Source organism: Ranitomeya variabilis, chromosome 7, assembly GCF_051348905.1.
Source record: "Ranitomeya variabilis isolate aRanVar5 chromosome 7, aRanVar5.hap1, whole genome shotgun sequence".
Classification (NCBI taxonomy): Eukaryota; Metazoa; Chordata; class Amphibia; order Anura; family Dendrobatidae; genus Ranitomeya; species Ranitomeya variabilis.
Genome location: NC_135238.1, coordinates 125,825,901 through 125,844,561, shown reverse-complemented (window position 1 = coordinate 125,844,561; position 18,661 = coordinate 125,825,901). Strand labels below are relative to the sequence as shown.

At 46.7% G+C, this 18,661-nt stretch overlaps 1 protein-coding gene across 1 annotated transcript in view; it reads left to right on the top strand.

Moving 5' to 3' along the window:
- Window positions 1-18,661, top strand: part of LOC143786365 (carboxypeptidase O-like) — a 207,495-nt gene that overhangs the window by 76,657 nt on the left and 112,177 nt on the right. Inside the window, exon 7 of the mRNA XM_077275701.1 lies at window positions 18,018-18,128. Within this exon, the coding sequence (XP_077131816.1) occupies window positions 18,018-18,128 (111 nt within the window). The remainder of the gene's footprint in view (window positions 1-18,017; window positions 18,129-18,661) is intronic.

The following is an 18,661-nucleotide window of genomic DNA, read 5'->3' as shown; positions in this document are numbered from 1 at the left end:
AAGGGGGCAAAACTAAGGATCTCATTAAGACCTGCTGGTTGGACCGAGCCAACCCTAAAAATCCACTGGGCCTCTAGCTGGGCCAATTTCTTTCTCCAATTACCTCCCCGGGTATCAATATACACCTTGTCTATGCCGATTACTGATAACAATGTGGCATCACAGCCGTGACAGTTTTTAAAATGCCTTGGTATGGGCTTTAATAAAGTCATATCCTTTTCACCAGCAGCATTAGTGATGTCTCGAAAATGCTCCCTTACTCTAATTTTAAGGGACCTGGATGTAAGCCCCACATATAATTTGGGGCAGGTACAGGATGCAAGGTATACCACCCCTATAGTATTACATGTGATATGTTGTGTGATGGTGAACTCCTTCCTGCCATCACTAGATTGGAAATCTGTCGCACGCAACATATTGGGGCAGGCAATACATTCACCACAAGGGTAAAAGCCCCATTTGGGGCCTGTAGATGTAAAAGACTTACCCGGATGTATACCCTTGTAGTAGCTATGAACCAATTGGTCTTTTAAATTGGGTGAGCGTCGGAAGGTAATTGATGGTTGATGTGGAAGATGCTTGACCAAAGTACGGTCATTTGTAAGGATGGGCCAGAATTTTCTCAGGGCTTCCCTCATTTCAAACCATTTGCCATTATAAGAGGAAATGAATCTCACAGTTGATTCAGTAGTAGTTTTTTTACGCGGCTGCAAAAGATCGGAACGTTTTGCTTCCTTGGCTCTCCTAAATCCCTTCTTAATGCTTCTTCTTGAGTAGCCACGTTCCTCAAACCGGTTTCTTAATGCTTCGGCTTGCCTCTGAAAAGATGCATTGTCCGAACAAATACGTCTTGCCCTCAAAAATTGCCCGGTAGGGATGCCATTTATCAAGGGCCTGGGATGTGATGAAGTGGCATGAAGGAGGGTATTTACAGCAGTCTTCTTCCGGTGGACGTCAGTTTCTAGAGTGGCGCCTTGGTTTCCTGTGATCTGAATATCCAGAAACTCAATATCGGTCTGACTATGCTTAGAAGTCAGTTTAATATTTAGAGAGTTGTCATTCAAAATCTTCACAAAATCGAGGAGGTCCTGCTCCGGACCCTGCCAGATGACCAAAATGTCATCTATATAGCGGGTCCAGAACAGGACTCCCTCGATATGTGCCACCGGATTAGTGAAAAAAATCCCTCTTTCCCACATACCTAAAAATAAATTTGCGTATGACGATGCAAAGGCCGCACCCATGGCGGTGCCTTGCCTTTGCAGGTATATGCTCTCTTTAAAGATGAAAAAATTATGTTCCAGGGCAAAGGTTAATAAAATGATCAGAAATTCAACAAATTCAGGTTCGTATTCCGTCATGGCTAAGAAAGTTCTCACCGCCCGTATGCCGTCTTGATGGTGAATAGATGTATATAAAGACTCAACGTCCATTGACATGAGCCACATGTCCTCTTCCCACGGTATTCCCTCAATTTTCCTCAAAACGTTACTAGTATCTTTGGCATAGGACGGGAGGTCCCATACCAAAGGTTTGAGATGGAAATCCAGGAACTTTGATATAGTCTCACAAAGGTTTCCATTGCCTGAGACTATGGGCCGCCCTGGGGGGACTATTGGATTCTTGTGGATTTTGGGGATGAAGTAGATGCAAGACATCCTAGGATATGTTGGAACCAGATGGTTTTGAAGGTCTTTGGTAATAAGTCCCTTGTAAAATGCCACATCTAAGATGCCTTGTAGTTCCTGCTGATATTTTAATGTAGGATTAAATGTCAACCTCCTATAGCAGGTTTCATCCCGCAATTGTCTAAAGGCCTCCCTTTCGTACATTTGTGTTGGCCATATTACCACATTACCCCCCTTGTCAGCGGGTTTAATTACTACCCCCTTAATACCTTTAAGTTCTTTCAGGGCTATCCTATGCTCTCTGGACAAATTCTTACCTATGCAATGTTTGGCGGTTTTTGTATATTTTTCCCCCATTTTCTATTTTTTAGTGAACGTATTTAAATGTAACTGTTTTTAGAATATTCCAATAAAATTTGTAAAATTTTTAATGACTAATTGCTTCGATTCTTTTTGATGTATTCTTAGCCTTTGGGAAGCATGTCATTTCTCTAGGCAGTTATATTATTTGATGTATTGTTAACTCTGTGCTGTACTTGTTTACAGTCTTTTTGCAGTTTCTCTGCCAGAATGGATTTGAAAGCCAGGGACAAAAACTGGCTTGCATGTATTGACACTGTGTTTGGTGGGGAAAGTATACAGGATATCTCTGCAGAAAATGGGCAAAAAATGGAATTGAAAAATTCCATGAAACACCATCTAAGGAAAAGAACCAGGACCTGGTGGACCAAGGCATCCCTGGAAAATTATCTAGCAAAAGGCCTTATTCCGCGAGGCCTGAGAATACGTATAATGCCTTCTTTTCCTATTGAAGATACGACCTTTAGGGCGAGATGGGAGGAAACATGTTCCATCTGCTCTAGGGCCTTGATAGAGCTTCTTATAGAGCTTCTTATAGGAAACAATAAAAAAAGTCTGGATAAATTGGATGCGGATATAGAAAATATGCAGAAAAAATTGAATGAGACATTATCCATATCTGAGATGGAGGGCTTAAACAAGGAAATTGAAACCCAACTTAATGTTTGGGAAAAGGAAACCAAGGAAAATAAGGCCAAGAAATTCCAGAGGGATCTACAGGATTTTAAAAACGGTACTGTTTACAAGTGGCAACCCAGCACTGTTGGTCAGATGGACATATCACGCTCATCCTCACTCTCATCTATATCCTCCAGAGAGGGGGAGGAAAACCATAAGCGTCTGTACAATCTTCGTAGAACAAACTATAGAAGAAGGAATGACATCACTAGACGCAATAAGAGGCGTGACGATGAGGGTACTGTTGTGAATTCTGTTTGTGGGCTCCCCCGGTGGTGTTTTATGGTAGTGCCACTTATTTGCCTTCTTCTATCCTTGATCACCTGTTGACACCCATTAGGGGAGTTTCCTATTTAAGGCTGCTTGGCTGCTGGTCCGATGCCGGCCAACAATGTATCAGTAGCATTCTGTTGCATTCTCCTGCCTCAAGATCCTGTTCAGCTAAGTTGAATTTTGTTTCTAGTTTATGCTATTTTTGTCCAGCTATTTGCAATGTGACTCTCTGTAGCTGGAAGCTCTCGTGGACTGAAATTGCCACTCCAGTGGCATGAGTTGTCACTGGAGTTTTAAAGTAATTTCAGGATGGTGTTTTTTGAGTAGTGTTTTGAAGTTGACCGTGAAGTGACTCTTTCCTGTACTTCTGCTATCTAGTAAGCGGACCTCACTGTGCTAAATCTGCTGTTCATCCTACGTATGTCTTTTCCTCTTGACTCACCGTCAATATCTGTGGGGGGCTGCTATCTCCTTTTGGGGTTCATCTCTGGAGGTAAGGCAGGCCTGTATATTCCTCTGATAGGGGTAGTTAGATCTCCGGCTGGCGTGTGGTGTCTAGGGCATCGTAGGAAACACTCCCCGGCTACTTCCAGTGTCGTGTCAGGTTCAGGTCACGGAACTTACTTACTAGATAGCTTACTAGATAGCAGAAGTACAGGAAAGAGTCACTTCACGGTCAACTTCAAAACACTACTCAAAAAACACCATCCTGAAATTACTTTAAAACTCCAGTGACAACTCATGCCACTGGAGTGGCAATTTCAGTCCACGAGAGCTTCCAGCTACAGAGAGTCACATTGCAAATAGCTGGACAAAAATAGCATAAACTAGAAACAAAATTCAACTTAGCTGAACAGGATCTTGAGGCAGGAGAATGCAACAGAATGCTACTGATACATTGTTGGCCGGCATCGGACCAGCAGCCAAGCAGTCTTAAATAGGAAACTCCCCTAATGGGTGTCAACAGGTGATCAAGGATAGAAGAAGGCAAATAAGTGGCACTACCATAAAACACCACCGGGGGAGCCCACAAACAGAATTCACAACAGTTACCTGCGGCGCTCTTTGCAGGAGTTTCAGGTGGATAGGCCTGATCGCTGTCCGCCTGGTAGACTGTTTGTCCCTGATGACTGGACCAGTAGAGTTATTTCGGAGGTTCACTCTTCCGCGTTGGCAGGTCATCCTGGAATTTTTGGCACCAGGGATCTGGTGTCTAGGTCCTTCTGGTGGCCTTCCTTGTCTCGAGATGTACGTATTTTTGTGCAGTCTTGTGATGTTTGTGCTCGGGCTAAGCCCTGCTGTTCCCGGGCCAGCGGGTTGTTGTTGCCCTTGCCTATTCCTAAGAGGCCTTGGACGCACATCTCTATGGACTTTATTTCTGACCTTCCTGTTTCTCGTAGGATGTCCGTCATCTGGGTGGTGTGTGACCGTTTTTCCAAGATGGTTCACTTGGTACCTTTGCCCAAATTGCCCTCCTCCTCTGAGCTGGTCCCTCTATTTTTTCAGAATGTTGTGCGTTTGCATGGTATTCCTGAGAATATAGTGTCTGACAGGGGTACTCAGTTTGTGTCTAGATTTTGGCGGGCGTTCTGTGCCAGGATGGGCATCGACTTGTCTTTTTCGTCTGCATTCCATCCTCAGACTAATGGCCAGACTGAGCGTACTAATCAGACCTTGGAGACTTACTTGAGGTGTTTTGTGTCCGCTGATCAGGACGATTGGCTTGATTTTTTGCCATTGGCAGAGTTTGCCCTTAACAATCGGGCCAGTTCTGCCACTTTGGTTTCTCCATTTTTTTGTAATTCAGGGTTTCACCCTCGCTTTTCGTCCGGTCAATTGGAGTCTTCGGATTGTCCTGGAGTAGATGCTGTGGTTGATAGAATGCATCAGATTTGGGGACAGGTTGTGGACAATCTGAAGTTGTCTCAGGAGAAGACTCAACAGTTCACTAATCGTCATCGGCGTGTCGGTCCTCGTCTTTGTGTTGGGGACCTGGTTTGGTTGTCTTCTCGATTTGTTCCTATGAAGGTCTCGTCTCCTAAGTTTAAGCCTCGGTTTATCGGCCCTTATAGGATTCTGGAGGTTCTCAATCCTGTGTCCTTTCGTTTGGACCTCCCAGCATCTTTTACTATTCATAATGTTTTTCATCGGTCATTGTTGCGGAGGTATGAGGTGCCGGTTGTTCCGTCTGCTGATCCTCCTGCTCCTGTGCTGGTTGAGGGTGAGTTGGAGTATGTGGTGGAAAAGATCTTGGACTCCCGTGTTTCCAGACGGAAACTTCAGTATCTGGTTAAGTGGAAAGGCTATGGTCAGGAGGATAATTCTTGGGTGACAGCATCTGATGTTCATGCTCCTGATTTGGTTCGTGCATTTCATAGTGCTCATCCAGATCGCCCTGGTGGTTCTGGTGAGGGTTCGGTGCCCCCTCCTTAAGGGGGGGGTACTGTTGTGAATTCTGTTTGTGGGCTCCCCCGGTGGTGTTTTATGGTAGTGCCACTTATTTGCCTTCTTCTATCCTTGATCACCTGTTGACACCCATTAGGGGAGTTTCCTATTTAAGGCTGCTTGGCTGCTGGTCCGATGCCGGCCAACAATGTATCAGTAGCATTCTGTTGCATTCTCCTGCCTCAAGATCCTGTTCAGCTAAGTTGAATTTTGTTTCTAGTTTATGCTATTTTTGTCCAGCTATTTGCAATGTGACTCTCTGTAGCTGGAAGCTCTCGTGGACTGAAATTGCCACTCCAGTGGCATGAGTTGTCACTGGAGTTTTAAAGTAATTTCAGGATGGTGTTTTTTGAGTAGTGTTTTGAAGTTGACCGTGAAGTGACTCTTTCCTGTACTTCTGCTATCTAGTAAGCGGACCTCACTGTGCTAAATCTGCTGTTCATCCTACGTATGTCTTTTCCTCTTGACTCACCGTCAATATCTGTGGGGGGCTGCTATCTCCTTTTGGGGTTCATCTCTGGAGGTAAGGCAGGCCTGTATATTCCTCTGATAGGGGTAGTTAGATCTCCGGCTGGCGCGTGGTGTCTAGGGCATCGTAGGAAACACTCCCCGGCTACTTCCAGTGTCGTGTCAGGTTCAGGTCACGGTCACTTTAGTTCCCATCACCCGAGAGCTAGTCCGTTGTTATTTTGATTTCCCTGCCATTGGGGAAATCATGACAGGGTACCTTAACATCAAAACTGCAGGTGATTAATTTATCCAATCTAAGACTTAGCATACCACAAATGGAGGTTTTAAGTTTGGGTCTGTCATTCTCACCAACCTCACCCTTCAATTCTTTTTTAGCGATAAAAGACTTACAACTCTTTGCCCGTAAATTGGTCCTAAAGAAATTACATGATAGGCCGGCAGAAAGTGCCCTAACGGATATGGACCTACAGATTATAGCTACATTGGAGGAATTGGAGGGTGAACAACCGTCGCAAAATCCCAAGACAAATGCAGGTAAATTTTTCCCTCCCATTCCTAAAAAGTTCCCTTCACTTAATCTCTACTCTGACATAGACCTATTCGTCAAATTGGTCACTAAGGAATTTGAGAAAATTGATACATCAATTTCTAATCACAATTTGTCCAGAGAGCATAGGATAGCCCTGAAAGAACTTAAAGGTATTAAGGGGGTAGTAATTAAACCCGCTGACAAGGGGGGTAATGTGGTAATATGGCCAACACAAATGTACGAAAGGGAGGCCTTTAGACAATTGCGGGATGAAACCTGCTATAGGAGGTTGACATTTAATCCTACATTAAAATATCAGCAGGAACTACAAGGCATCTTAGATGTGGCATTTTACAAGGGACTTATTACCAAAGACCTTCAAAACCATCTGGTTCCAACATATCCTAGGATGTCTTGCATCTACTTCATCCCCAAAATCCACAAGAATCCAATAGTCCCCCCAGGGCGGCCCATAGTCTCAGGCAATGGAAACCTTTGTGAGACTATATCAAAGTTCCTGGATTTCCATCTCAAACCTTTGGTATGGGACCTCCCGTCCTATGCCAAAGATACTAGTGACGTTTTGAGGAAAATTGAGGGAATACCGTGGGAAGAGGACATGTGGCTCATGTCAATGGACGTTGAGTCTTTATATACATCTATTCACCATCAAGACGGCATACGGGCGGTGAGAACTTTCTTAGCCATGACGGAATACGAACCTGAATTTGTTGAATTTCTGATCATTTTATTAACCTTTGCCCTGGAACATAATTTTTTCATCTTTAAAGAGAGCATATACCTGCAAAGGCAAGGCACCGCCATGGGTGCGGCCTTTGCATCGTCATACGCAAATTTATTTTTAGGTATGTGGGAAAGAGGGATTTTTTTCACTAATCCGGTGGCACATATCGAGGGAGTCCTGTTCTGGACCCGCTATATAGATGACATTTTGGTCATCTGGCAGGGTCCGGAGCAGGACCTCCTCGATTTTGTGAAGATTTTGAATGACAACTCTCTAAATATTAAACTGACTTCTAAGCATAGTCAGACCGATATTGAGTTTCTGGATATTCAGATCACAGGAAACCAAGGCGCCACTCTAGAAACTGACGTCCACCGGAAGAAGACTGCTGTAAATACCCTCCTTCATGCCACTTCATCACATCCCAGGCCCTTGATAAATGGCATCCCTACCGGGCAATTTTTGAGGGCAAGACGTATTTGTTCGGACAATGCATCTTTTCAGAGGCAAGCCGAAGCATTAAGAAACCGGTTTGAGGAACGTGGCTACTCAAGAAGAAGCATTAAGAAGGGATTTAGGAGAGCCAAGGAAGCAAAACGTTCCGATCTTTTGCAGCCGTGTAAAAAAACTACTACTGAATCAACTGTGAGATTCATTTCCTCTTATAATGGCAAATGGTTTGAAATGAGGGAAGCCCTGAGAAAATTCTGGCCCATCCTTACAAATGACCGTACTTTGGTCAAGCATCTTCCACATCAACCATCAATTACCTTCCGACGCTCACCCAATTTAAAAGACCAATTGGTTCATAGCTACTACAAGGGTATACATCCGGGTAAGTCTTTTACATCTACAGGCCCCAAATGGGGCTTTTACCCTTGTGGTGAATGTATTGCCTGCCCCAATATGTTGCGTGCGACAGATTTCCAATCTAGTGATGGCAGGAAGGAGTTCACCATCACACAACATATCACATGTAATACTATAGGGGTGGTATACCTTGCATCCTGTACCTGCCCCAAATTATATGTGGGGCTTACATCCAGGTCCCTTAAAATTAGAGTAAGGGAGCATTTTCGAGACATCACTAATGCTGCTGGTGAAAAGGATATGACTTTATTAAAGCCCATACCAAGGCATTTTAAAAACTGTCACGGCTGTGATGCCACATTGTTATCAGTAATCGGCATAGACAAGGTGTATATTGATACCCGGGGAGGTAATTGGAGAAAGAAATTGGCCCAGCTAGAGGCCCAGTGGATTTTTAGGGTTGGCTCGGTCCAACCAGCAGGTCTTAATGAAATCCTTAGTTTTGCCCCCTTTTTGTAGACTTATGGTGTTATATCCTTTTTAGTATGCTTTTAAATGTTATTTGGTTGATTTTAACTTCTTGTTTTTTATATATCTCTTTAGTATATCCTAACCCTTCTTCATATATCATGAATCCACAAGATGTTGATTGGGACGGCTGCATCACTCTACTTGGTTCCTTGCCCACATAGGGGCCCTTGTTAATGACTGTATTTCACGAAGAAACGATACCATAAGAAGGATATCTTCAAAGTGCATTTAATTTTGTGCTTTGGCATAATTGATATATCTTTTTATGTTTAAGAGTGTGAGATTAATCTGGTATTCTTATCTTGTTATATAATTAATTTAGTATTTATACACTAATACATATATATATGAAAAAATACTTTATAGTTTCACTTAGAGTTTTTTTTTTTTTTATCAACAAATGAGCACGCGGTTTTGACATTGTCAAAACATGCTATTCAGCACTAGAATCACTTTTCTCATATATATATATATATATATATATATATATATATATATATATATATATATGTCGGCACATGTAAATACATTTATGTATGTATAATTTTATATCCTTCTGGGGTATTTATATATTTGTGCTCTTGTCACTTTGTCACTTTTTTTACCCATGTGCATAATATGTGATCTATAGAAATAATTTTATATAAATGCACATTTTTTATATATTTTTCACAGCTTTTACATCTTTTTACTTATGTTATTATGTATATTCTCTCTTGGAACATTGGAAGAAATGGGGGCCTTTTAATTAGATATGTACCTCTGTGGATGCCTATTGCGCCTGCGGTATATATATATAGAAAGATATGAAGGTATTTATTCCCCCATTGATCCACTTTCTCTCTCACACTCGTTCTTGCAAACATTACATGCATTCAGTCATTCACCTCCTACTTGTGCAGTGTGCGCTTGCGCAGGCTGCCCGCTACAGGGTTGCTGTGGAGACGCGTCAACACCGGCTCCTGACTCACTCCCCTCTCTGACGCGTCGAGAGGGGAAGTGACCAGGTGTCACATGGCGCCGATCAGCGGCGGCACAGAGCGGGATAGCCGGCGGAAGCGCCGTTATACAGCTGCCGCCCCCGCATGACAACCAACACTATTTAAGCAACTTACCATATCTGTCATTACACACCCTCCCGCAGACGAAGCCACACGCGAAACGCGCGTCCGGGCCACCGCCAGCAACCGCAGGTAATCACATTCATTACTCCCTCTCATGCTGCATTTGCCAACTTAGGCTGACTATCATCTAGATCCCCTAATGTATTAATAGAAACCACTTGGTTTATACTTCTAGCATAGGGGAGCTTGAGCCTCATTTACTTTAGGTCACCTAAATAAGTATTCTATCTTACATAAAGCATATTACTCTCTAGGGATATAAGTCCTTGGGGCTCAGCGCATGTTATGGTGAATATTTTTTACTAAATGTAATCTTCTTACCTATGCAATGTTTGGCGGTTTTTGTATATTTTTCCCCCATTTTCTATTTTTTAGTGAACGTATTTAAATGTAACTGTTTTTAGAATATTCCAATAAAATTTGTTAAATTTTTAATGACTAATTGCTTCGATTCTTTTTGATGTACTTTTATAGCTGCAGCATGTACAGGACCTTCCCAAAAAGACCAATGGGAGGCTGCCACAGAAGTTGAGCACCTTCAGGACCTTCCTGGAGGACCAATGGGATCTGCTGCAGTATCTGAGCATGTGACCCTCGATCTCCAACGGGAGATCTTGCCCTGGGCATGCTCAGAAGGGGAAAAGCAGGACTTAGTCCCAAAAGCGTTTGCTCGCCGCTGCCCAGCACTGGCTTCAATGGCAGAAGCTGGAAAAGCAGCTGTAACCCTATGCACAGAATGAGACTGAACAAGACGCTGGGACCGATGTCTCCGCTGAGTAGACTCCACTGCAGCTGGAGAAGAATGGGAGACCACAGTGGAGATGGTTCGAGATTCCCCCTGTGCAGAGGTGGGAACTCGACACCTAACATTACCTCCCCTCCTAGGTCCTCCCCCTCCTTGAACCTCACTACGCTCGAAGACAGCAATGAGCTGTGGAGCTCAAATGTGTTCTGCAGGCTCCCAGGACCTGTCCTCTGGGCCATAACCCTTCCAATCCACCAAATAGAATTTTTTGCCATGTACCACCTTGCACCCCAAAATAGCGTTCACCTCGTAATCGTCCGTAGATGAACCCGATGTCCCGGCAGATGACTCGGAAAACCGGGACATGTATACTGGCTTCAAGAGGGACACATGAAAGGTGTCGGTGATAACCAGGCGTGGAGGAAGGGCCAGACGGTAGACCACAGGGTTAACCTGTTCAAGGACCTTGAAGGGACCCAAGTAGCGAGGTGCAAACTTAGTGGACTCAACACGCAGCCTGATGTTAGGGGCGGAGAGCCACACTAAGTGACCAGGAGCAAAGGTCAGAGCGGGGCGCCGATGAGCATCAGCAAAGGACCTCATTCTCTCCTTTGAGGCCCGAATGGCATCCTGAGTGCGGTCCAAATGTCCCGTGCCTCTACAGCCCAGTCTGCCACCCTGGAGTCGGAGGAAGACATGGGCATGGGCACAGGGACACGCAGATGCTGGCCGTAATTTAGGAGGAATGGAGTCTGACCGATGGAGTCGGCTACGGCGTTGTTAAGCGCAAACTCTGCCCACGGTAGCAAGGATGCCCAGTCATCCTGCCTGGCAGAAACAAAATGTCGTAAATATGTGACCAGGGTCTGGTTGGCCCAGTCTACCAACCCATTCGTCTTGGGATGATATGCCGAAGAGAGATTCAACTCAATACTGAGTAGACAACAAAGCTCTCTCCAGAATCGAGATGCAAACTGGGGACCCCGGTCACTGACAATTTTGTCCGGCATACCGTGTAGGCAAAAGATATGTTTGATGAACAACGCAGCCAGAGCCCGTGCAGAAGGTAACCATGGAAGCGGCACCAAGTGCACCATCTTAGAGAAATGATCGGTGACAACCCAGATAATGGTGCAGCTACGAGACTTGGGTAAGCCCACCACAAAGTCCATCCCGATCATTTCCCAAGGCCTGTCTGCCACCGGTAGGGGGTAAAGCAACCCAGCAGGCCATTGCCGAGGAGACCGATTCTGGGCGCAGGAAACGCATGCCCGAATATAGTCCCCGACATCACGGGCCATATGCGGCCACCAGTACATTCTCGCCAAAAGCTCGGGTGTCCTTTTGGTCCCAAAATGCCCACCCACTCTGGATGAGTGAGCCCAAGAGAGAACCTCTGGTCGAAAATTCGCTGGCACGAAAGTCTTGCCTGGGGGCACAGACTCTAGCGAAACCGGAGCTACAGTTCTCAGGCTCTCAGAAGGGACAATAAGCCGAGGCTCCTCCTCCTCAGATGACACTACGGAGCGGGAGAGAGCGTCGGCACGAATGTTCCTCTCCCCGGAGAGAAAATGAAGAGTACAATGAAACTGGGAGAAGAACAGGGACCATCTAGCCTGGCGAGAATTCAGCCGCTGGGCTGTCTGTAGATATACCAAGTTTTCGTGGTCAGTGAAAACCTGGAAGGGAAAGCGAGCTCCCTCCAAGAGATGTCTCCACTCTGAGAAAGCCAACTTCATGGCTAGCAACTCCCTGTCCCCGATGGAATAATTACTCTCCGCCGGTGTGAAGGTCTTGGAGAAGAAGAAGCATGGATGCTTCCGACCTTGAGCATCCTTTTGGAAAAGGACTGCTCCAGCACCAACGGATGAGTCATCCACCTCCATGATAAATGGCTTATCTGCATCGGGGTGATGTAGAATGGGAGCGCTAGCGAAGTGTTACTTAACCGAGAGGAAGGCCTTGGAGACATCCTCTGACCACAACTTGGGATTTGCTCCCTTCTTGGTGAGGGCAACCAAGGGAGCTACCAAAGTTGAGAAGTGTGGGATGAACTGACGATAGTAATTAATGAACCCCATAAAGCGCTGCACCGCTTTAAGTGAATGGGGTTCCTGCCAGTCTATAGCAGCCTGTAGCTTGGCAGGACCCATAGCCAAACCCTGGGCAGAGATGATATAACCAAGGAAAGGCAAGGACTCCTGCTCAAACACACACTTCTCCAACTTGGCGTAGAGGGAGTTTGCCCATAAGAGGTCAAAGACTTTGCGAACATCTCTCCGATGGAAGTCAATATCTGGAGAGTAGATGAGAATATCATCCAGATAGACTACGACCGAGGTGGTGAGCATATCCAGGAAGATGTCGTTCACAAAGTCTTGGAAAATGGCTGGGGCATTACCAGATATTCATAGTGCCCATCCCTGGTGTTAAAAGCTGTCTTCCATTCGTCCCCCTCACGGATGCGAATCAGGTTGTAAGCACCCCGCAGATTTAATTTTGTAAATACCCTTGCTCCCCGTAGCCTATCAAAAAGATCAGATATCAGGGGTAATGGGTACTTGTTCTTAACGGTGATGGCGTTAAGACCCCTATAGTCTATGCATGGACGTAAGTCTCCACTCTTCTTCTGTACGAAGAAGAACCCAGCCCCTGAAGGTGACACTGACTTCCTAATGAATCCTCTTGCCAGATTCTCTTGGATGTACTGAGACATTGCCTCTGTCTCCGGGAGAGATAACGGATAGACTTGACCCCGGGGAGGCTCAGCACCAGGCAAGAGGTCAATAGGACAGTCATAGGGGCGGTGGGGCGGAAGGGTCTCCGCAGCTCTTTTGGAGAATACGTCCGCATAGGGCCAATAGTGCTTGGGGAGAGAGGAAAGATCTGCGGGTACCTCTGTAGTAGCAACCTGAACTACTGTCCCTCTGACATCTACCCTCACAGGATTTACTCCATCCCAAAATTCTCCTTGAGGACCACTCTATATGAGGAGAATGATAGCGTAGCCATGGTATCCCCAACAGGACCTCATCAATTCCCTCAGGAATGACTAATAGGGAGATAATCTCCTGATGTGATGGAGACACAGAAAGAGTGAAAGGAATGGTTTGGTGGGTAATCTGTGAGGGTAGTGTCGACCAATTTACCACTCGAACGGTTACTGGTTTGGCGAGCATCACCAGGGGTATTGCGTGATGCTGGGCGAAAGCGGATGACATAAAATTACCCTCCGCCCCAGAGTCCACGCATAGCTCTACCATAAGTGGATGAGCCTATGGTAATTGTCCCCTTGAAGAACAACTTAGAGGCAAACGTCGCCGTGTCTAGTGTTCCTCCTCCAACTGCCACTAGATGCTGACGTTTCCCCAAAAGCTGAGGACACTCGGAGGCAAGATGTCCTGACTGCCGGCAAACATGACAGACCTTAAGTGCACGAGCAGACTGAGACTTGGATCCCACTCGTGTCACCTCTATGGCCTCATGTGACTCGGACGCCTGGACTGGAGATTCCAAAGGTCTGGCGAAGGTGGGAGCCAGCCGAAACCTCTGCCTATACTGGGCTCGCTCCAACCTTCGCTCGTGAAAACGAAGGTCTATGCGAGTTGATACAGCTATGAGCTCGTCCAGTGCGGCAGGAATCTCCCTAGTGGCCAAAGCGTCCTTCACATGGTCAGCCAGCCCCCTCCAAAATACGGGAATGAGGGTTTTATCTGGCCATTCCAACTGAGACTCTAATGTCTGGAAGTGAACGGCAAAATGGCTGACCATGGTTGAACCCTGAGTCAAAGCCAGCAGTTGGAGCGCTGTATCATAGGTGACTTGAGGTCCTATAAAGACCTGTTTCAGAGTGTCCAGAAACCGAGGAACACTCTGCACCACATGATCGTTGCACTCCCACAGCGGCGTAGCCCACTCCAACGCTCTGTCCGACAGGAGAGAGATTATGAATCCCACCTTTGCCCGCTCTGTGGGAAAACGTGCAGCCAGGAGCTCGAGGTGTATACCACACTGGCTCACAAAACCCCTACAGGACTTACTGTCCCCAGAGTATCTCTCAGGCAATGGGAGGTTAGATAAATTCAGAACAGAGGTGGCAGTGGGTAAAGCTGCTGCAGCCACGCTAGCAGCCTGAACAGCTATTGCGGTAACATCCACCGCCGAGGTTGCACGCCAACCGGCCCTCCAGCAGCTGGATGTACCCCTGCAATCGCTGTTCATCCGCCATTACTTAGCCAGATCCTGGCGCTAGTGTACTGTTAGGGTTGGCGGAACGCACCAAATATATTTATTAGATGGGATAGGTGCGTTCGCAACCCGGGATCTATCGTGCAGGAAAGAACCTGCTGCTAAGTAAGGCGGCGAAGCAATTTAGAATAAATGAACTCTGTTACTTCACAGAGCCCATAGTAAAGAGAACGCTGTGCCCTGTTTAGCTCACAGGGGACACAGCTATTGTGTAGAGCCGACAGTGGTCATGCAGTCTAACCAACACGCAGCTCCTCTCCGGTGGAGCCGGAATTCTATCGGCTATTAGCCAGCCCTGAATTCACACATAAACTCCTCGCCGGAGGTGCCAGCATTCTAGGGGCTTATTTCAGCCAGGTCCCTGACTGCATACCGTACACAAAACTACTCGCCGGAGGTGCCAGCATTCTAGGGGCTTATTTCAGCTGTGTCCCTGACCACACACACGACCACACTGGCGCTGAGCTCGTACATATTTGACACTAGCGCATGGCCGTGCGGTCATGAGAACCTTATATAGCTGCAGCACCTACAGGACCTTCCAAGAAGGACCAATGGAAGGCTGCCACAGAACTTGATCAGGTACAGGATCTTCCTGGAGGACCAATGGAAGTTGCTGCAGTACCTGAGCATGTGACCCTTGATCTCCACTGAGAGATCTTACCCTGGGCATGCTCAGTGTGTGCAAAGCAGGACTTAGTCCCAGAAAAGCTTGCTCGCCACAGATCAGTGCAGGGTACAATAGCAGAGCCTGGAGAGACAGCAGTAACCCTTTGCACAGTATCAGACTCAGTGAGACGCTGGGACCGATGTCTCCGCTGAGCAGGCTCCACTGCGGCCAATGCAGAATGGGAGACCGCAGCAGACACGGCTCGAGATTCCCCCTGTGCAGCAGCAGGAACTCGACTCCTAACAGCGGGTACCTCAGTAGTAGCAACCTGAACGCTCTCCCTCTGACATCTACCCCCAAAAGATTCACCCCATCCTAAAATTCTGCCTGTGGACCACTCGATATGAGGAGAGTGATACCGTAGCCAAGGCATCCCTAACAGGATCAATTCCCTCAGGAATGACGAGCAGAGTATAATCTCCTGATAAGATGGTGACAAGGACAGTGTGAAAGGGATGGTTTGGTGTGTTATCTGTGAGGGCAGTGTTGACTTACTCACCCCTCGTACAGTTACTAATTGAGCTAGCATTACCAGGGGTATTGCGTGACGTTGGGCGAAGGCAGAAGACATAAAATTGCCCTCCGCACCTGAATCCACACAGAGGTCTACCAAATGAGTGAATGAGCCTATTGTAATTGTCCCCTTAAAGGACAATTTGGAGGCAAACGTCGCCCTGTCTAGTGTACCTCCACCTACTACCACTAGACGCTGACGTTTCCTCGACCGCTGGGGACATCTGGTGGCAAGATGTCCTGACTGCTGGCAAACATGACAAACCTGGAGTGCATGAGCGGTCCGGGACTTAGATCCTGCTCATGACACTTCCATGGCCTCATGTGACTCAGGGGCCTGGACTGGAGATTCCAAAGGTTTGGCGAAGGTGGGAGCCAGCTGAAACCTCTGCCTACACTGGGCTTGCTCTAACCTCCGCTCGTAAAAATGGAGGTCAATTCGAGTGGACACTGCTATTAACTCCTCCAGTGTGGCGGGAATCTCCTTAGTGGCCAGGGCGTCCTTCACGTGGTCAGCCAGCCTCCTCCAAAATATCGGAATAAGGGCTTTATCCCACCACTCCAGCTCAGATGCTAGGGTGCGGAAGTGGATGGCAAAATGGCTGACCAAGGACGAGCCCTGAGTCAATGCCAACAGTTGGAGCGCCGTATCTTTGGTGACACGAGGTCCTAAAAAGACCTGTTTCAGAGTGCTCAGGAACAACAAAGCACTCTGCCCCACAAGATCGCCACGCTCCCACAGCGGTGTAGCCCTGTCCGACAGGAGAGACACAATAAACCTCACCTTAGCCCACTCTGTAGGGAAACGAGAGGCCAGAAGCACAAGATGTATAGAGCACTGACTCACGAAACCTCTACAAGACTTACTATCACCAGAAAAATTTTCTGGCAGCGGGAGGCGAGATAGAGTCGGTACAGGGGTGGCAGTGGACAAGGTGTCTGCAGCCACACTAGCAGCCTCACTAGCAGCCTGAACAGCAACTGCGGTTACATCCACAGCTGAGGGTGTGCGCTCGAGAGCCGCCAACCTACCCTCCAGCTGCTGAATGTACCGCAAGGATTGCTGTTTGTCCGTCATTACTAGCCAGACCCTGGCGCTAGTGTAATGTTAGGGCTAGCGGAATGCACCAAATAATAAGAAAGATAGAGTAAGGTGCGTTCGCAGCCCGGGGTCCACTTTGCAGAGATGGAACCTGCTGCCAAGTAATGACGGACTATATGGCGGTACAATGTGGATACACACACGGGTTAACTTCACCCTGTGTGAAGGAATCGAACTCTGTTGTGTCACAGGGCCACGGTACCGCACCAAGAGCGCAAGCAAGGAGTCTCAGAACTCAATCCCAAGACACAGGATTTGAGCTCATATAGACCTCTTGCGGTCGACACCGCAACTGGGGTGTCAGAGTGAAAGAAATAATAATAAAGATGCGCAAGAGTGCGTGCGGTGCCGCACTGGCGGACGCCACTAACCACCCAGGCTTGGGTCAGGAAAGCGCTGTGAAAGCGCTCGGCGCCCCACTGGTGGTCACATCAATTAGACGCTGTTTTGTGTGTTACGTGCTGATGGCTAAGTCGGGCGCTAGATAGCAATCATCCACCTTATGCGAGCATTCATACCAAGGGAGGGGATAATTAATGAACGACTTTCACACATCAACGCACACACGTTTACACTAGCGCATGGCCGTGCGGTCATGCAAACCTTTTATAGCTGCAGCAAGTACAGGACCTTCCCAGAAGGACCAATGGGAGGCTGCCACAAAAGTTGAGCACCTTCAGGACCTTCCTGGGGGACCAATGGGATCTGCTGCAGTATCTGAGCATGTGACCTATGATCTCCAATGGGAGATCTTGCCCAGGGCATGCTCAGAAGGGGAAAAGAAGGACTTCGGCCCAAAAGCGTCTGCTTGCCAATGCACAGCATTTGCTTCAATGGCAGAAGCTGGAAAAGTAGCAGTAACCCTAGGCACAGAGTGAGACTGAGCAAGATGCTGGGACCGTTGTCTCCACTGAGCAGACTCCACTGCGGCTGGAGAAGAATGGGAGACCGCAGCGGAGATGGTTCGAGATTCCCCCTGTACAGAGTCGGGAACTCGACACCCAACAGAGTGTACAAGCCAGTAGATTTTACCTATTAATGAGCAATAAGAATTTTTTAAACTCTTTTTTAGGGAATTACGGGTTTTCTTAAATTAAAAAAGGGTACTTAATCTTTCTTTTTCCTTACTTTTCCCCATTCCACAGATTGTATCAACTCATAAGAGTAATACTATGCTAAACAAAGTACTCCAAGAAGTGGACATCTACATTGTACCAATATTTAATGTTGATGGCTATGTTTACTCATGGACGACGGTAAGAGAATCTTATAGTATCATTTGTAGAAAACGGTTTTAGAGTTTTAATTTTATATATCTTGAATGACATTTTCAGCATTTGATTCTGTGCTAAACATTTCAGTAGCATTTTCTAATCAATACTGTTCTTACATTAGTAGTGAAATATTTAGTTTAAAGGGAACCTGTCAGTAGGATTGTGCACAGTAACCTACACACAGTGTCAGGTTGGCGCTATTCTACCGATTAGGGCTCATACTCAATTGCGAAAAATACAGACGAGTGCAGTCTGATAAAAAATCGGATTGCACCCCGACCAATCTTATTCAATGAGTTACATCTCCTCTGCAAATTTTTTCTCAGCTGAAATTGAACTGAGAAAAAAATTGCAGCATGCTGCCTATTGCTGGGTATCTCGGACGAGACTTGCCAACGTAAGTGAATCGGTGCGAGAAAAAAATCGCACAGCACTCACACCATGTGAGTAAGGTTGAGCGAAACGGGTCGTTCATTTTCAAAAGTCGCCGACTTTTGGCTAAGTCGGCGTCTCAT